Source organism: Chelonoidis abingdonii, chromosome 5 (genome assembly GCF_003597395.2).
Source record: "Chelonoidis abingdonii isolate Lonesome George chromosome 5, CheloAbing_2.0, whole genome shotgun sequence".
Taxonomy (NCBI): Eukaryota; Metazoa; Chordata; order Testudines; family Testudinidae; genus Chelonoidis; species Chelonoidis abingdonii.
Window position 1 is genome coordinate 2,959,612 of NC_133773.1, and position 18,590 is coordinate 2,978,201.

An 18,590-nucleotide genomic window follows, 5' to 3' on the forward strand; every position below is an offset into this window, starting at 1 on the left:
TGGGGGTGAAGGGATGCCGGGCGAGGAGTATGGATTATGGGGTGGGATTATGTAGGCGTGGAGGTCGGGGCAGTAGGGTTCGGGGGGAATGGAGTTAATGGGGAGATGGTGGGATGGTTGGGGTGTAGGGTTAGAAGGGGGAAGGACTGTAAGTTATAGAGGGCATGTTGTGGGGCTGGGGAATCGGAGCTAGTAGGGTTAACTCGAGGGCGTAGGAGTAGAGTTGGGGGGCGTGTTGTGGGTGGGGTTCGGGGCTGTAGGGTTTTGGGCGAGGAAATGGGGCAGGTGGGTGAAGAGTCAGAGGTCGAAAGGAGAGGCTGTGGGTTTTACGGGGCGAGGGTGGAGGTTAATGGGGCAAGGTGACATAGGGGTGGGTGCGGGCTGTAGGGTTACGGCCAAGAAATTGAGTATATGGGTGGGTGGTGGTGGATTGGGTTGGGGGTTGCAGGTTTGGGGAACGGAGTGTAGTTTATGGGGTGGGTTTTTAAGGGGTGGGTTTTGGGTATTAGTGTTGGAGTCTAGCAGAAGAAAGTTAACAGGGGCCGAGGAAGTGGGAGATGTATGGCAGAGAATATGTGGATGGGTCGGTGCTGTAGGGCTAGCGGGGAGGATAGAGTATAGGTTGCTAGGGGCAGGGGATTGATATGGGGGGTGGGTCGGGCTGATAGGAGATTATAAAAACTGGACAGAAGGATTGGAGTTAAATGGGGCGGGTTGATGCGGGGGCGAGGCCTGTTTAGGAGTCTACAGGGGAGAGGTGACGGATTATGGGGCGGCATTGTGGGGTGGGCGGATGTGAGGATAACGGGGCGAGGAGTGGACGTTTGGGGAGGCGAGACGTATGTGGGGCAGGTCGGGTGTAAGGAATACGGAGGGCGAAGAAAAAGTAAGAGTTAGTGGGAAAACACAAGGGATGTGAGGTGGGATCGGGGCGTAAAGGTTAAGGAGGCGAAGGAGATGAGCTTATGGGAGCAGAAGTTTGTGGAGGTGGGTCGGTGCTGAGAGGGTTACGGGGAGCGAGCCAGGAAAAAAACAAGACACTCCCACTGACTCCATAACATACCCCAGAATTCATTGAGAGGAGCACACCGCAACCGACACCCCCCCAAAAAAACCCACTCACTACACCAAACTACATTTGGGCTTCACTTCCTCCCAGTTATACATTTCGACAGCCCCCAATTCACATCATTCTGCCCCCATAACAACCACGACTAAAACCCCCCCGCACCTCCACAGACGCCTTCAATGCTAGGGAATCCCCCCACAGGCTGTCCATTAATTAAAGGGGCGGAATAGCTAAGAGGTTTAGCTGGGGAGGAAAAGAAAAGGGGAGGCCGAGGACCACTGCACAATCAACGCAAAAAAGACTGCGGCAAGTCCAAGCCGCTCGGTTCTACAACCAACATAAAATGCCTCCAGGCAAGGAAAATAAGCTGCCAAAAAAACAAAAAAAACATAAAAAACCCTTCTGCCCCAGCGCTACGGGGAGAGCGCACGCGACCACATACCAAGACTCAACCCAAAGCAATGGCCTCACCCCACCCAATGCATAATCACAAAAAAATAAGAAAAAAATGACAGACATAACCTAGCGGTAGACCTAGGGGCCCAATGTCTCAATGGCTGGAATCTCACAAGTATGACACACGACCTTAACACTGGCCCAGTTCTATCACCTTCATGGCTCCACACACATCCAAGACGCCATGATCCTCCACGACTGGTCACCGCCACTCCACAGCAGGTCATAGATCACTCAGCCCAACCACGAACCCTCGCCAAAGACTTGACCCACAATCCCCCGTGGGATCACACCCTCCGTCACCCAAATCTCCTAGCACCAGATCCCAAACTGGCCGATATACGATTAACACCCATCGACCAGCTACCCAAAATGAACTATCGCTCTAAACAAAGAATCATTGGGACACTCAAATGCGTTCCAGAACAATGTGCCTAGAGAAGAATAAACATTCACACTAAATACAACACTCTGAAATAACAAACTCAAAAAAAAAGAAAAGACAAAAAAACAAAAGAAAAATAAATCATCGCAACCACACCAAATCCCTGATGTTCCTCCCAGCCCTTCCAAAGAAAAATCCATGAACCGGACTAGAAGAGAAAGGACATAGGGATCGACTGACCTCCTGCCCTGGCACACAGTCATAGCCGACAGCCAAAGGGCACATACCCACAAAGCTCTCTGACTCAATACCGGATTTGTATACAAAAGGCCAGCTAGGATCCTGTCCCCCTATCCATGACCAAACCTCACTGTCAATCTTGAGAAGCACAAGATACAACAGCACCAAGGGAACGCGTGCACAAAGAAGTGCTGAGAAACTGCTGGGAAAAGAAATAGAGGGAAAAAACAACAGCTAGATGACTGCCAAAAAACAAAACAAAAAAAAGATCAAACACCACTACAATAAAAAAATAATCCCTAACAAAGTTGCTATCCATCACCGCCAATCAGAACAATAATAATAAACAAACATACAAAAACTATCCACTGTCATCATAGTCAATAAAACATATATAATAAACCACTAACGCACCACAAAACAAACAATACCATGCAAGCATCTTTCTACAATCGAAAAAATCCAATATCTCACAAGCGCATTCACAAAACTCCACACAAAAGAAAACACACCAAAAAAAACAACCAAAAACAGAGCTATAAAAAAAATAAAAAAAAAAAATAAAAAAAAACAAAAAAAAACCAAAACACATCGAACAAAAAAAACCCATAATCAGATAACCCTAAACAAAAAAAAAATAACAACAAACCAAAAATATAAAACTAAACAAATATCTGTCGAACCATAGCTCAGATTCTAATCACAGCCACCTCAGCTACAACACGTCGAATTCAGAGAGGGGGTGGCGTCTATGGCCGCGTGTGGGGTGGGTCGGGGCTGTAGGGTTGGGGCGAAGAGTGGAGTTATGGGCGGGTTGTGGGTGGTCGATGCTGTAGGTGTTACGGGCGAGAGTGTAGTATGGGGCAGGTTGTGGGTGGGGCGAGGAGTGAAGTTTATGGGCAGGTTTTGTGGGGTGGGCGGGGCTGTAAGGGTTACCCACCCCACAACCCACCCCATAACTCCATTCCTTGCCCCACAACCCTACAGCCCCGACCCACCCCACAACATGCCCCATAACTCCATTCCTCACCCCATAACCCTAGAGCACCGACCCACCCCACAACCCACTCCATAACTGCATTCCTCGCCCTGTAACCCTACAGCACCAACTCACCCCATAACCCTACAGCACCGACCCACCCCACAACCTGCCCCATAACTCCATTCCTCGCCCCGTAACCCTACAGACCCGACCCACCCCAAAACCCACCCCATAACTAGACTCCTTGCCCCATAACCTGCATCCCCAACCCAATCCACAACCCACCCCATAACTCCACTCCTCACCCCGTAACCCAACAGCCCCGATCCACTCCACAACCCACCCCATAACGCCACTCCTCGCCCTGTAACTCTACATCCCTGACTCACTCTGCACCGCACCCCATAACTCCCTCCCTGCTCCATAATGCTACATCCCCGACCCACTCCACAACCCACCCCTTCACTCCATTCCTTGCCCCATAACCACACCCCACCCCATAACACCCTCTTCACCGCATAACCCTACAGCCCTGACCCACTCTACAACCCACCCCATAACTCCCTCTTTGCCCTGTAACCCTACGGCCCTGATCCACTTCACAACCCATCCCATAACTCCACTCCTCACTCCATAACCTGCAGCCCCGACCCACTCTGCAATTTGCCCCATAACTCCACTCCTTTCCCCATAACCCTACAGCCCCAAACCATTCTACAACCCACCCCATAACACCAGTCCTTGCCTAAAAACCCTACAGCCTCGACCCATTCCACAACCCACCCTATAACTCCACTCCTCGCCCCATAACCTACAGCCTCAACCCACCCTATAACTCCAACCTTCGCCCCATAACCCTACAGCCCCGACTCATTCCACACCCCACCCTATAACTCCAACCTTTGCCCCATAACCCTACAGCCCTGACCCATTCCACACCCCACCCCATAACTCCACTCCTCGCCCAATAACCTACAGCCCCAATCCACTCCACACCCCATCCATAACCCCTCTTCGCCCTATAAACTACAGCCCTGACCCACTTCTCAACCCACATCATAACTCCACTCCTCACCCCGTAACCCTACAGCCCCAATCCACTCCACACCCCATCCATAACTCCCTCCTCGCCCCATAACCCTACAGCCCCGACCCACCCCAAAACTCCACTCTTCACCCCATAACTACAGTTTCAACCCACTCCATCCCATAACGCACTCCTTGCCTCATAACCCTACAGCCCTGACCCAGTCCCAAATCCGCCCCATAACTCCACTCCTCACCCCATAACCTACAGCCCCGACCCACTCCACACCCCACCCCATAACTCCACTCCTTGCCCTGTAACCCTACAACCCTGACCCTTTCCACTCTCCACGCCATAATTCCCTCCTCGCCCCATGACTCTACAACTCCGACCCACCCCATAACTCCACTCCTTGCCCCATAACCTACAGCTCTGACCCACTCCACCCCATAAGTCCCTCCTTGCCCCATAACCCTACAACCCCGACCCACTCCACAACCCACCCCATAATTCCACCCTTTGCCCCCTAACCCTACAGCCCTGACCTACTCCACAACCCACCCCATAACTCCATCCTTTACCCATAACCCTACAGCCTCGACCCACCCCATAACTCCACTCGTCACCCATAACCTACAGCTCCGACCCACTCCACCCCATAACGCCCTCCTTGCCCCATAACCCTACAGCCCCAACCCACTCCACAACCCACCCCATACCTCCTCATCTCACAACACACCTTCCTACAGCTGCATCACACTGCCAACACCCTGCTGTCCAGAGCACAGCCCCATAATCTCACCGCTCTGCCCCATAACTATGCTGTCCATCTCCCACCCGACTCCCACCCCACCACTCCTCACCCCACGCCACAGCTCCATACACCCTATGCTCAACACACACCCATGAGCCTGCTCCCATCCCGCCCCCATATCCCTGTAAGTGCTCCCCTACTCTCTCCCATAGCCTCAATTTGCTCCCCAGAACTTCGCCAGCACCTGCCCTTGCTACCCCAGGGCTCCATCCCTTCCCACCAGCCTGCCCGGCCTGAACCTTTTCATCTCTCTCTCTCTCTCTTCCTTTCAAGCATGTTTCTTTCCCGCTGGCTGGCTCTAGCTGTCACTTCCCCTCCGGGCTGCACTCCCCATGGCTCCTCTATTGCTGGGCTCCCAGCAGCAGCCCTGGCTGTCTCTGCTCTTACAATGCTGGCCAGGCCACTTACAGCATCTTGACAACGGCCCCTTTCCCGCTGGCTGTTCTCTCCTTTTGCCACCCCACCCTCAGCCCCTTTAACTCTCTGTGTCCTCATTCCCGTCCCTTTCGATCAGATCAGTAGCATCAGCAGAATTCTCTGTGGACTAAGAGGGGTCAAAGAAATCCTGGAAGCTCCTTCAGTAGGAGGCAGGAGCTGCCAGACTGGCTGCAAGATGCAAGGTCAGGCCTGAGAGGTGGGCCAGACTGTCCGTGGGGTGCTGCGCATGCACACAGTCTTTGGAGGATCGTCCACACACACAGCTCACTCACGGCTGAGAAACTCCAGGCCATGGATTTTTCTTGGGGAACTGCTTGGACAGACTCACACAGACACACACTTACTTGTGGCATGACTGCTTTATTCCGCCTCTCCTACTTCTGAGCCAGGTGTGTTTGGGTGCGAGGCCTGGCTCATGCAACGGTCTGGAGCTCACCACTGGAAAGTTAGTGCGTAGCGGAAAGGTCGTGCTGGCGCCCAAGTGTCATGCATAACGTCAGAACTTACAGACTGCACAGCAGCAGGCCGCAAATCCCAGGACTGACTGAACCTGGTGATATGCTGAACAAAAAGCTCTCAGCCATGCTTGTAGCTGCTCCCATCGCTTCTCACTGGCTCAGCTATTCGAGGCTTCTGTGTGACACAGGGAGAGACAATCCTGGCGTCTTATTATATGGATTAAGGCCAAACTGAGCAGGTGCTGGTGGGAGAGAACACACAAAAAAGCCTCCAACCATCCCTCCTGCTTGTGCTCCCAAGCACCCCTACAGAGGGCAGGGAGGAGATGGAGTCAGGGACCACCCCCTGGCCAGCATAGGCTAGCTGGGTGCACCGGGAAGGGCATGTGGCATTCTCCTGAGGGACGGTGCAGCGCACACAGTTCCCCAGCACGCAGGCAGGGAGGACGTATTATGATTCCTAAGCATAGCCTCCCCATGGCACAAGCTGGTGCCACGTAGCTCAGTGCTGCCCCCCAGTGCAGGGCTGGACCTTAAAGGCCCCTTGATGTGTTGCTCTTTAGCCAGCCACACGCAGCAGCTGGAAAGCTTGCTTCCTGCCTACTGTTAGTACCAGGATGAAAGGGCACCAGGGACATTAAAAAAGCAACTGGATTAAAAGGAGCCATGGGAATACATTTCGATGCAGCATTTCATTAGCCTGTGGGAGTAGCCTGAGCTAGAAAGCTGCAAGGCAAAGAAGGCCAGCAAGAAGAACAGGGCTGCCATTACAGGGATAGCCAGGGTCAGGAACCATTCCCTCTCTCGGGAATTGCATTGCTCAGGTGGCTAGTTGCACTTTACACCTTCCCTGGAAGCATTTGGTTGGCAATGGGCATGGCTGGAGCTTCCTTGCTGAGGTCAGAGAGACGTTTCCTCCCCCAGAACGTCACACCATTAGCAGTATGACATGGCCCACCACAGCCTCCAGCCTTGACCCGAGATCAGAGGCCTGTGGTTGGTTCCAGTACGATCTTCCCCTCTTTGGGACCAGAGCTAGCTCCCAGGCCTGAGCAGGGCAGACAGGCTAACTCTGCACCAGCCAGCACAGCTCCTGCGCACTGCGGAGCCAGCACTGGTCAGGGCAGTCAGCAGAGCCAAGAGCTTCCCCCAGGCATGCTGCAGCCTGAGTTCATTCCAATACCCAGAGACACAAGGGCATGCATACAGCTCAGGCCGATGCTCTGGATGTAACCTATTAACATGCTCAGCATGGGCTGAGTACCTCATCCTCCTCCCCTGGGTGTTACAAATGTGTTTGTTTTCATTCTTCTCTGGAGAAGATCTGTGCATATATAGGGGCAGGGGGAGAACAGGGCCTTACTACTTCCCAAGACAGCTGCCATACTCTTCTCCAGGCTGCGTGAGGAGACACCAGCTCTCCCACATTCAGATCAGATCAGTGAAAAAGTCCCCCATCTGAAGAGCTTGCTACCTCCTTTCCATTCCTCACCACCTTGGGGCCCTGCCCTCACCTTCTTAGATCAGGCCAGGGCCAAGCAGTACTCTTGGCCTGTTCCACGCACTTGGATGCCCATACAGCCAGGACACCCCACTATACTCTCTTCCCTCCGTGGCTGGCCAGAAGCTGGTGCTCCGTGCTGTTGGGCACAGACCTGCCCGAGGTGATCCATGCCTTCGTGGCCAGCTCAAGGCTGAACTGATGCAGCTCATTCTGTCTAGGGCTGACGCCCCCAGCCCTGAGAACGTTCCAGTCCATACTCATACACACAACGCAAAGAACACCTAGTCCTGGTGTTCTGCTCTGCACCACAGCTACAGCCTACTGGAGCACAGGCACTGTAGGAGGCAAGCGCATGAGGCCAGGAAACAGATCATCCCCCGCAGGTAGGCCCACGTGAGACTAACACCCACCAGAGAGAAGAGTGACTGCAGACTTAGCCACTTACACAATGAAAGACAATCGTCAGCTGTTAGCTTCCCCCAGGAAGTGTTTCACTCAAACCCACACCCAGAGACACCCAGTCATACTACATTAGTTCTCCTACAGGCTGAAAAGTGAGACTATGATTGTTACTCCTCTTCTTAAGGTCTTGGGAGGCCAGTACAGTGAAGGGGGCCAGATGAGCCCCAGATAGCACAAAGACCAAGCACAGTGAGCAGACCCAGGAGAGTGGAACAGCAAACAGGGCTGGATCTAGGCACCAGCACTCCAAGCATATGCTTGGGGCGGCACTTTCCAAGGGGCTTGGGGTGCAAAAAGCCAGGAGCCAGCCCTGAGCAGAGGTGAGCTGCAGGAAGTAACAGGCGCGGGGAGGGCTGCAGGAAGTAACCCTCCCCCTCAGTTCACCTCTGCTGCACTGCCGCCTACTCAGCTGTTTTGCGGCAAGCCTGGGAGGGAGGGGGGACAAGCGGCGTGGCGGCGGTGTGCTCAGGGGAGCAGACAGAGCAGAAGTGAGCTACGGCAGTGGGGGGCGTGGGGAGGGATGCAGGAATTAACCCTGTGGGGAAGGGCAGAGGAACCGTTCCCCCCCAGCTCACCTCCGCCTCCTCCCCCGAGTGCGCTGCTGCTCCGCTTCTCCATATTCCCTCTCAGGCTTACCTGGGAGGGAGTGGTAGGAGGGGAAATGTGGCGCGCCCGGGGAGGAGGGGCGGCCGGGGATTTGGGGAAGGGGTTGGAATGGGGTAGGGAAGGGGCGGAGTTGGGGCGGTGCCGGGGAGCATGGGAAAAATTTTTTGCTTGAGGTGGCAAAAAACTTGGAGCTGGCCCTGATAGCAAAGCACCCACTGGGCCATTTCCGTATGATAGTTTTATTTTTGAAAATTGCCAAAGTTGCATCTAAAGAGAAAGCTATGTGCTGCAGGCTGTCTCTGAGCTCAGGGGAAGTGGAATGGAAAGGGTCCAGTTCAGCTCTTACACTGTATAACTCAGAAGTACCAGTGCAGTCAATGGAGTCACAATGGTGTAAACATAGTGAGAACAGTCTCTGGCCTGGCCTGCATAAGTGGCGCTGGTGTAATATTCATTCCTTTGTTCACAGCACCCTTCTCCATCTTCAGTTTACCCAGAGTGCAACTGACATGAGTGAGTGAAAGTAATACGGTACTTCAGTGGGGTGCAGTGCAGGTCTCTGTGTCTAACACCACACTGCGCTGCTGGTTCCAGGTCTGCTGCGGGGTGGGAATCAGTCACACATGAGCTTCTTCGTGCTGATCTCCTGATTAAAACAAGCTACAAGAGAGAATCTGTGCTCCTCACTGGAGCCTCCCCTTAAAAGACTTATTTCCCTGGTTACAGGGTGACATCAGATGATGGGCAGAGGCCCTGCTGTGTGTTAGTTTGTTAGAGATGTGCTGTGGCTCTGAAGTTTCACTTCTTCTTTCTTTACAAAGTAATGATCAAACATCACACAGGGCAAAGGGCGCATAGAACCCACGTCTCTCTCATGAAAATTACTGCACATTAAAATTTGACCTTCCTAGACAAGCTTGTCTGCTCCTGAACCTGAAATACTCCTATAGAGCTGAGGATGTTTGAAAAAAGGGTTGTTTATGTAATAAATCGAGACTGAGGTTTTAGTTATATAGCAGATGTACTGTGTCTAAAACTATGAATATCAGTGTTCTCCATCTGCAGTGCCCTGCAGTCACTAATCAGATACCACACAGACTACTGATGAAGTGCAAAGTGGTAACTGGTCAACTGTTTAGGATAGGACATGTCAAACAGTCCATCTAATTGAACTGACAGGGAGAAGTTTAAGTAGATAGTTACCAGGCTGAAGTTGGGCCAATATCCCTGTTAATGATGATAAGTGTTAGGAAAAGTTTCTAGTGACCACAATAGCGCCAAAAATAACTCCTAACAGCAAAATAGTAGATCACAGGCATAGGAGTGCTGTGCTTATTCACAGACAAAGAGCAACATTGGACTGTCCGTATGGATGACTTATTTCAGCTGCTGGCTTTTTATTGAAGGCACATGGAATTGATGACAGGACACATTTTATTATGTAAGTGTTAAAAGGTGGCAAAGGCAAGCACTAAGGATATACAGCAGAGCTGAGGCATTATAACATTGTATAGTAGGCATCTACTGGGGATGACTTCTTTTAGATTAAAGGAAACAAGAAGCAAAGAAAAAACAATATGCAGTCTCCTGTGGAGAGCACAGTGTGTGTGACTCACTCTATACTAGCTGCCATCTTGGGCTAACTCACAGGGCACACCCCTCCAGACAGGCTAGGGAGTTCACTTTACTCTTAAAGGTGCAGAACCTAGAAAATAGCCTACCTGCACCACAGGGATCTAAATTTTTAACCAAACTGTACCTATATCCACAGAGAGCCATTCTGCTTCTTCCTCGTGCACTTTGAAATAGTTTCCTCTTTGATTCCCACCTTTGTCATCTAAAGCATATGTTGGTCCCACCACTGGATTGGAGGACAAGGGTAGTTTCACTACTCCAGGTTTCCCAGCATTGCCACTCATGCAGTGCCAATCATATTCTGGCCATTTAGGCAATACTTACTTCTGTGAATTAGAAAATCAAAAATGCCAGTGTTAAAAATGTGACTTAGATGATCTGTCCTGCAAAATCTGCAGCAAAAAGACAGAATTTAGTCCTATAGTGAAGATAATTTCCACACTTCTATTAAAGTGCACTGTGATCACAGCCTTCAATATGCACATACACTTGCACTCGCTACCACCAACCAAGCCCTATTTGTGTACTTGGAGATGTGCAAACATCAGCTCCCATCGTGCACAAAGCTGCCTGCAGGTACTTTGCCTATGCAGGATTAGGGCTATAGTCCCTGCCCTAGGGAGCTTTCATACCTATTCTATATGTAAAAGATTCAGCCCAGTGACTCACATTTCTTTCCCCTCTCTCTGATGTCTACATGAACTGGGAGCACATGACTGCTGCACACCTGGTATCAAAGCAGACCCTTGCTACAAGACAGCCACATCTCTCATTCTCTCTGATGCTTTTTCCCATCCCGGATTCATCTGGTTGTGATGTAAGACTATTGGAAAGCTAGATCCTACTGACAGAGTCTTTAGAAAGCAAGAACGTAAGACTATGGGTAACACTGTCAAAAGTACGTAACTGACTTAGCGACTTTACTCCTGTTGATTTTTGGTGGGACTTTAGGCTCCTAAATCAAATAGGCACTTCCGAAAATTTTACCTTATGTGTGATTGCAATGGAATAGGAACTTATAGCAATGCAAAGAAGTTGTTAAGTGCATCATTCTAATTTCCTTCAAAATATTCATCTTTGTACAATTCTCTGTTGTCTAGAAATGGTTCAAGCAGCGCCTTGCAGAATGGAGAAAATCCGAAGGACTCCCTTCAGAGTGTGGATCCGTTAGAGACTAAGGAAGATGACTCGCTTTTTCTCTATGCACTGAAAACAATTGATTTTGCTTTTCCGTCTAGCAATAGATTTTATGATACAAAGTAACATCCTGCTATTTAACATGGTGTTTTATTTAAAGTGTACGTAACCAGAAAAAAATAATGATATAAAATTGTATACAGCTCTTGTAACATATTACAAGTGACTAAGAGGAGAGCAGCTGTACCCTGTGTGGATTAGAGTTTCACATGGCATATAAATGTAACGTCAGCTTCACAGAGCAGAATCAGTTAAGGACCTCTGAGCAAAGCTACTATGAAAGGGCAGAATGATAGTATGAAAAATGTCCTTTTCTTCTGATCCCTATATGCACACTCAGTGCCAGCATTAACATTCTCTCGGTTCCCAGAACAGAAAACCAGATGTGTCATTAACTGAGCTTCCTCAACTCAACACACAGAGCACTGAAAGTCACCACAGAAGAGAACTGAGGACATTTGTAATTACTAGATCCTGCCAAGAGCCCTTGATTTTATCTGAAGTGTGTCTAATAAATGTCACTAAATGAAAAGTAATATTTCTCTGACGTATTAATAAAATTATAACTTTTTGTTAAAACTGAAAATATTTGTGTTCTGGTCACACTAAAGTCAGTTCAAGGCCAGACGAGCCCCCACCCTCAGCTCACCTAGTCTGACCTGTATATCACAGGCCAATGACCACCATCCTGCCACCCGCATGCCAAGCCAAACAACCCGAAGTAGATGTTCACATTCTTCAGCCTGTTTTTGTCAGCCTGGGGTGCTCTTAGCACATGCTCACCACTTCACTCACAGCCCATCCAAAGCATTCACTATGACAACATAGGGCTTTTCTTCCCTTCCACAATAACTATCTTTAAAAGGTTGCTGGCCATTTTGCAGGCCTTCCGCATGTGGCAGACCCTGGGGCAGTCTCATGTCCAGAGGGGTTTTATCCCATCTGTTGTATTTTTAAAAAGCTTTTGGATGTGTATTATTTGTCCTCCAAATTCCAAGCTCAGGCAATGACGTGTGGCAATGCAGGTTACTGAGACGACTCTGATTTACCAGAGGTTCTCAAACTTTTTCTTTCTAACCCCTTCACTCCCCACAACATGTTATAAAAACTCCACAGTCCAGCTCAGATGCTCAGGCTCAGGGCTCCAGTCCCGCTGGGCACCAGCCAGTCTAACGCCAGCTCCGTTTGGCAGACACCCTGAAACTGGCTTGTGGTCCCCAAGGGGTCGTGGACGCTGGGTTGAGAACCACTGCTTTAGACCAAACCAAGGGGTGGGAATCATTAAGGTATCCAAAAGCTCAGTTCCCGCTGTACTGGTGAGAGTCACTAGTCAAGCTAAAGCAGTGTTCTCAGCCTGGGGGTTGTGACCCTCCCAGGGAGGTCACAGGCCAGGTTTGGGGCAGGTCACAAGTGCAGGACTGGCTTTCTGGTGCGCTTTAACATTGTGCTGTTTGAAAGCCTAACGCCTGGGCACTCCTCCAGCCCCTGGAACTCCCAGCCCTGAGTTAGGGGCCCAGGCTCCCCATAGAATGCATGGGAAGAGCTAGGGTCTAAGAAAGGGAATCTCGAAGCAGGAGCCACCTAAGCTAACCAGGACGGAACTGCAGAGGAAGGAGGTGGGGTGCAGGCACCTAACTTCCATTGCTTTTGACAGACGGGTCTGTCTCTGCTCAGGCATCTCAGCCATGAACCTGTTCCTGGCATTGGCCCCAAGCTCAGCCCTTTCTCATGAAAAGAACAGAAAGGGGCCCCTCCCATTACAGCCAGCAGCCATGAGACACTCAGATTCAAACCCTGCTCTGACTGATTGGAGCAGAGACTCGCAGCCAGGGCTCCCAGCTCTCAGGAGAGGCCCTGTGGGATATTCAGGGGAGGGGATAGCTCAGTCTCTCCTGTTAAAGTCATTCGACCAGGTATAAATAGTCACCTGGCTCAGAGAAAGCAAGTGAGGGATTGACTCTAACCCAGCGACAGTTGAGGCCCTCAACTAGAAGATGCCAGAGCCTGGGTGAAGTCCCTTCTCCTAAGCAGACAGAGCAGGGATTTGAATTTGGATCTTCCCTCTCCCCAGGAAACACCCTGCCCACCTGACTCCTGGGACACATCCCCACTCATCCTGTCTGGGTGAGATCAGCGCACACCTACCAGAGTGGGTCCCTCACAGGAGAGAGGCAGGGAATTACCTGGCTGGAGCATCCTGCTGGGGCAGCATCAGGAGTTCGGCACACACAAGGCTGCCCACCAGGTGAACTTAGGTGCCTGTGGGCATTGAGATGGCAGCTGAGCAGGGCTTTTGAGAACATCAGTGGCACCTAAATATTGAAAGAGGCAGTTAGGTGTCCACATCCCTTTGTGAATCCAGCCCAGAAACCTGTGTCATAGGGTGGCCTGGTCCTTCGGGGTGGTGTGGGGAGTGGGGGGCTAAGCTCAGCCCGCCTGCCAGGCACGTGATGGGTTTGGACTTGGGCCAGGTGACTAGGCATCATGCGAAGGTAGCCCCAGGCAAAGCTTCCCATGAGAGGGGGCTCAAGAGCCCAGGAAGGCCCTTGGAGGCCTCTTTGGAGCAGAGCTGGCAGCACTCCCCTGCGCAGAGAGCTGTGGGGGCTGAAAGAAAGAGCTGGGGCTGTCCTGATACAAAGATAAAGGGGAACGTACAGGCAAGACAGAGTCAGAGCGGACTGGGGAAGGGGCTCTCCAGGCTTCCCAGAGAGAGGGGCTGGTAAAAGTGCCCTCCCCTGTGGGGCAGAAGCTCCAGAAAGGGAGCATTGGAGGGAAGCATTCAGGGAGAACAAGCTGGCTCTGGGAAAATGGGTACTGAAAAGCCGACGGCAAAGAGGGGCTTGGACACTTGCCCTTGTTTATTGAGGGGGAGGGGAAGTTTCTCTTCTATCGCCCTGATTTGCTCAGTGCAAGGCCCTGGTAAGGCACCTCCTATCAATCCAGGGAAGGCCCAGCATGAAGTGCGAGTGTCTGTTTTGTTTAGTTGACCTGGGGTGTTTTAATACCATCTCCTGGAAGGGATATTTGACTTGCCCAAGCATCTAGGACATGATTTGAAAGCCTGAGAGCAGGGAAATTGAGGCAGCTGGGGGCAAAGGTGCTGAATGAGGTGAGATCATGTTGCTCACAGTTTTCATAGAGATTTCTAAATATTAGCTGTGCTGGCCCACAGCAACTGGGTGAGGTAGGTTTGGGAGTATGGCAACAAAAGTGAGAGGGAAGAACTATTGCAGTGTCAGCCCAACAGGCCTGAGTGCAATGTAAGCTTTTCTCCCTGACAGGCGGGAGTGGAATCTCTGCTATTCCCTAATTGGCTGACATCCATTCCTTTCCTATCTCAAAGAGGACCCAATCTGGCAGCTGTCATGAGTGCTAAATATTTATTCCCCCCAGTGCTCTGAATACCATCCCTTCAAAGAGCTGTGGAATTGCTTGTCCCAGCGCTGGGATGCGTCACATCACCATGGAGAGTAGCAAAGGCTAGACATTCACGCAGGAGCAGAGTTACAGTGCAAGTAGCTAGAGTCCTAGCAACCTAGGCCCTTGTATTTAAAGCAATATCACCCTTGTCCTTGCTGGAGTTGGTCTAACTGATGCAGTGACGTCTGAGTCACTAGAGGAGAGAGAAAAGCAGTAGGTTGTTTTTTTGCGAGGAGGGGAGGTTTAAGAACTGATGCCAAGGAGAAACACTGAACATCCTGCATTCAGCTTCCAAACAATGAGCATGAATACAGCCCAGAAAGGCGGCAATATTTAAAGGGCACTGCATGGCGCACTCAACACTAGAGCCAGAAGATGACTGAGCATCAGCATTGCAGCATCTAACGACAGCTGCCCTACCACTCAGAGGAATTTTCAGCCTTGACTTAGGCCTTGGCTACACTTGAGAGTTACAGCACTGTTAGTGGCTTTATGGCACTGTAACTCACTCCCCGTCCACACCAGCAAGGCACATCCAACGCAGTATCTCCCTGGCTACAGTGCTGCTTGTACCCACCTCCGCAAGAGGAATAAAGAGTATAGTGCTGCTGCTGCAGTGCTGGGGTGCCAGTGTAAACAGGGAATAATCTTACTACGCAGTAACTGACCTCTGGAACCTTCCCATAATGCTTTTAAGTAAAGATTACACTCTTTGTTTTGTTGTGATGTCTCTGTTTGTTTTCTTGTGAACTCCAGGCTCCCGAAGCTGCTTATCAAAAAAACAAACACAGCTCCTGTTTGCTGTGAATGAGCAGAGGCAGGCAGGGGGCTCCCTTTGGAACGCCCACAGCTGGTGTTTGCTTGAAGAGAGGGGGAGGGAGGGGGCTTGAGGAGAGAAGCAGCATGGCACGTGGGAGGGAGGGAGCGGGGGTCTGTTTCGGGGAGGCTGCTTATCAGCTGCTGTTTGCTTTCAGTGAGTGAGAGAGGAGTGGGGGAGGGGGTCGGAACTTGCAAGGCAGCTGCTGCCAGAGTGTCGGTTCCAAAAATCCAGTCTCTTCCCCCCCACGCTCCCTGTCACACTCCACCCCACCCCTCTCTTTTGAAAAGCACGTTGCAGCCACTTGAACAGTGGGATAGCTGCCCATAATGCACCACTCCCAGATGCTGCAAATGTGGCCATGACAGTGCGCTGGTAGCTGTCAATGTAGCCACACTGCAGCGCTTTCCCTACACAGCTGTACGAAGACAGCTTTAACTCCCAGCGCTGTACAGCTGCAAGCGTAGCCATACCCTTAGGCTCTCTGCTCAGGACACAGGGAGCATCACAGCGCCCAGGAATGGGATCCACAAAAGCAGTATGCTGAGCAGGGGAGCTGCCCAACCTACCCAATAGAATAGAGTGAGGAGAAGGGAAGTGGTCTAAGCCCCATCCTCTTAGCCACCTTCCTCTGCTTGGGATTCATGGCTGCAAACCCTCTGCTGAAGCCAGGCGCCCAAGCCAAAACACCAAGGTGTTGGTAGCAGTGCCAGCCCCCCTTATGCCCAATAGCCCACTAGGTAGAGAACTCAATCCAGGAGGGGAGACACTGTGATGGGGCAGCGTGCTGCACCCCCACCTCTTCTACAACACAGGCCACACAGAGACTTTGCTTGTAAACCCCCTGCACAGTTTATTTGCAGTGTTTTAACCCCTCCACAATACACAGCAGTATCTCTGCACCTTTACACACCACATCTCAACTTTCTCACCCCTTCGCCAAAACAAAGGAGAGGGAGGTGAACAGCTGAGCTCCATCCTCTTTGGACCCCCCCTCCACCAACCTCAGGTAGTTGAAAGCTGCAATCTAACCCCCCTCCCCCACTGGTCTCTTCTGCAGACTAAATAAGCCCCAGTTCCCTCAGCCTCTCATTGTAAGTCATGTGCCCTCCACTGGACTCTCTCCAATTTGTAGTGAGGGGACCAAAACTGGACACCATACTGCAGATGAGGCCTCACCAATGCCAAACAGAGGGGAATAATCACTTCCCTCCATCTATTGGCAATGCTCCAACTAATGCAGCCCAAAATTCCGTTAGCTTTCTTAGCAGCAAGGACACATTGCTGACTCATATCCAGCTTCTTGTCCATTGTAATCCCCAGGTCCTTTTCTGCAGAACTGCTGCTTAGCCATTCGGTCCCTAGTCTGTAACAGTGAATGAGATTCATCCATCCTAAGAGCAGGACTCTGCACTTGTCCTTGTTGAACCTCATCAGATTTCTTTTAGCTCAATCCTCCAATTTGTCTAGGTCACTCTGGACCCGTCCCTGTCCCTATCCTCCAGTGTATCTACTTCTCCCCCCAGTGTAACATCAGCCACAAATTTGCTGAGGGTGCTTAAGAACATAAAAAATGCCCATACTGGATCAGACCAGTGGTCTATCTAGCCTAGTATCCTGTCTTCTGATACTGCCAGGTGCTTTCAAGAGAATGAACAGAACACTGAAATTGGAAGTGATCCATTCCCTGTTGTCTAGTCCAGCTTCTGGTAGTTGGAGGTTTAGGGATATCTGGAGCATCGGGTTATATCCCTGACCATCTTGGCTAATAGTCATTGATGGGCCTATCTTCTATGAACTTATCTAATTCTTTTTTGAACCCAGTTATAAATTTGGCCTTCACAGCATCCCCTGGCAATGAGTTCCATTGATTGACTATGCGCTGTGTGAAGTGGGTGTCCCCCTAGTTCTTCTGTTATGTGAAGTAGTAAACAACACTTCCTTGTTCACTTTCTCCAAGCCATTCATGATCTTATAGACCCTCTATCACCTTAATTGTTTCTTTTCTAAGATGAACAGTCTCTGTCTTTTTAATATCGCCACATGTGGAAGCTGTTCCATACCCCTAATCATTTTTGTTGCATTTCTCTACACCTTTTCAGATTCTAATGTATTTTTTTTTAGATGGGGCGACCAGAACTACACATAGTATTCAAAGTGTGGGTGTACCATGGATTTATATTGTAGCTGTATGATATTTTCTGTTTTATTATTTATCCCTTTCCTATAGTCGCTTTTTGGACTGCCGCTGCACATTGAGCAACGGTTTACAGAGAATTAGCTACTGACTCTAAGATCTCTTTCTTGAGTGGTAACAAATAATTTACACCCCATCATTTTGTATGTACAGTTGGGATTATGTTTTCCAATGTCCATTACTTTGAATTTATCAACACTGAATTTCATCTGCCATTCTGTCACCCAGTGCCTCAGTTTTGCGAGACTCCTCTGTAACTCTTCACAGTCTGTTTTGGACTTAACTATCATGAGTAATTCTCTATCATCTGCAAACTTTGCCACTTCACTTTTCATCCCCTTTTCCTGATCATTTATAGCACAGGTCCCAGGATAGATCCTTGGAGAACCCCATTATTGCTTTCTCTCTCCACTGTGAAAACTGATAATTTATTCCTATCTTTTGTTTCCTATCTTTTAATCAGTTACTGATCCAAGAGAGAACCTTGAGAGCTTACTTTTTTTAAGAGCCTTTGGTGAGGGACCTTGTCAAAGACTTTCTGAAAGTCCAAGTGCACTATATCCACTGGATCACCCTTGTCCACGTTTGCTGATGCCCTCAAAGCATTCTAATAGATTGGTGAGGCATGATTTCCCTTTTAAAAAGCTGTGTTGACTCTTCCTCAATATATCAGAGCCATCTAAGTCTGATAATTCTGTTCTTTCTAGCCATAGAGATTTTATGAGATAGTTTGATTTAAGATTTGTAATTTATTTGACTCTATCCTTTCTGTCACATAGTATGCCACTCCCTCACGAGCACAAACTACTCTGTCATTCCTATATATTTTGTACTCTGGTATTACCACATCCTATTGATTATTATCATTCCACCAAGCTTCCAT

At 50.0% G+C, this 18,590-nt stretch overlaps 1 protein-coding gene across 1 annotated transcript in view; it reads left to right on the forward strand.

Annotated features, from left to right (window-relative positions):
* Nucleotides 1-11,835, forward strand: part of HOPX (HOP homeobox) — a 30,627-nt gene extending 18,792 nt beyond the window's left edge. Inside the window, exon 3 of the mRNA XM_032784989.2 lies at nt 11,177-11,835. Within this exon, the coding sequence (XP_032640880.1) occupies nt 11,177-11,254 (78 nt within the window). The 3' untranslated portion in view covers nt 11,255-11,835. The remainder of the gene's footprint in view (nt 1-11,176) is intronic.
* The last annotated feature ends 6,755 nt before the right edge of the window (nt 11,836-18,590 follow it).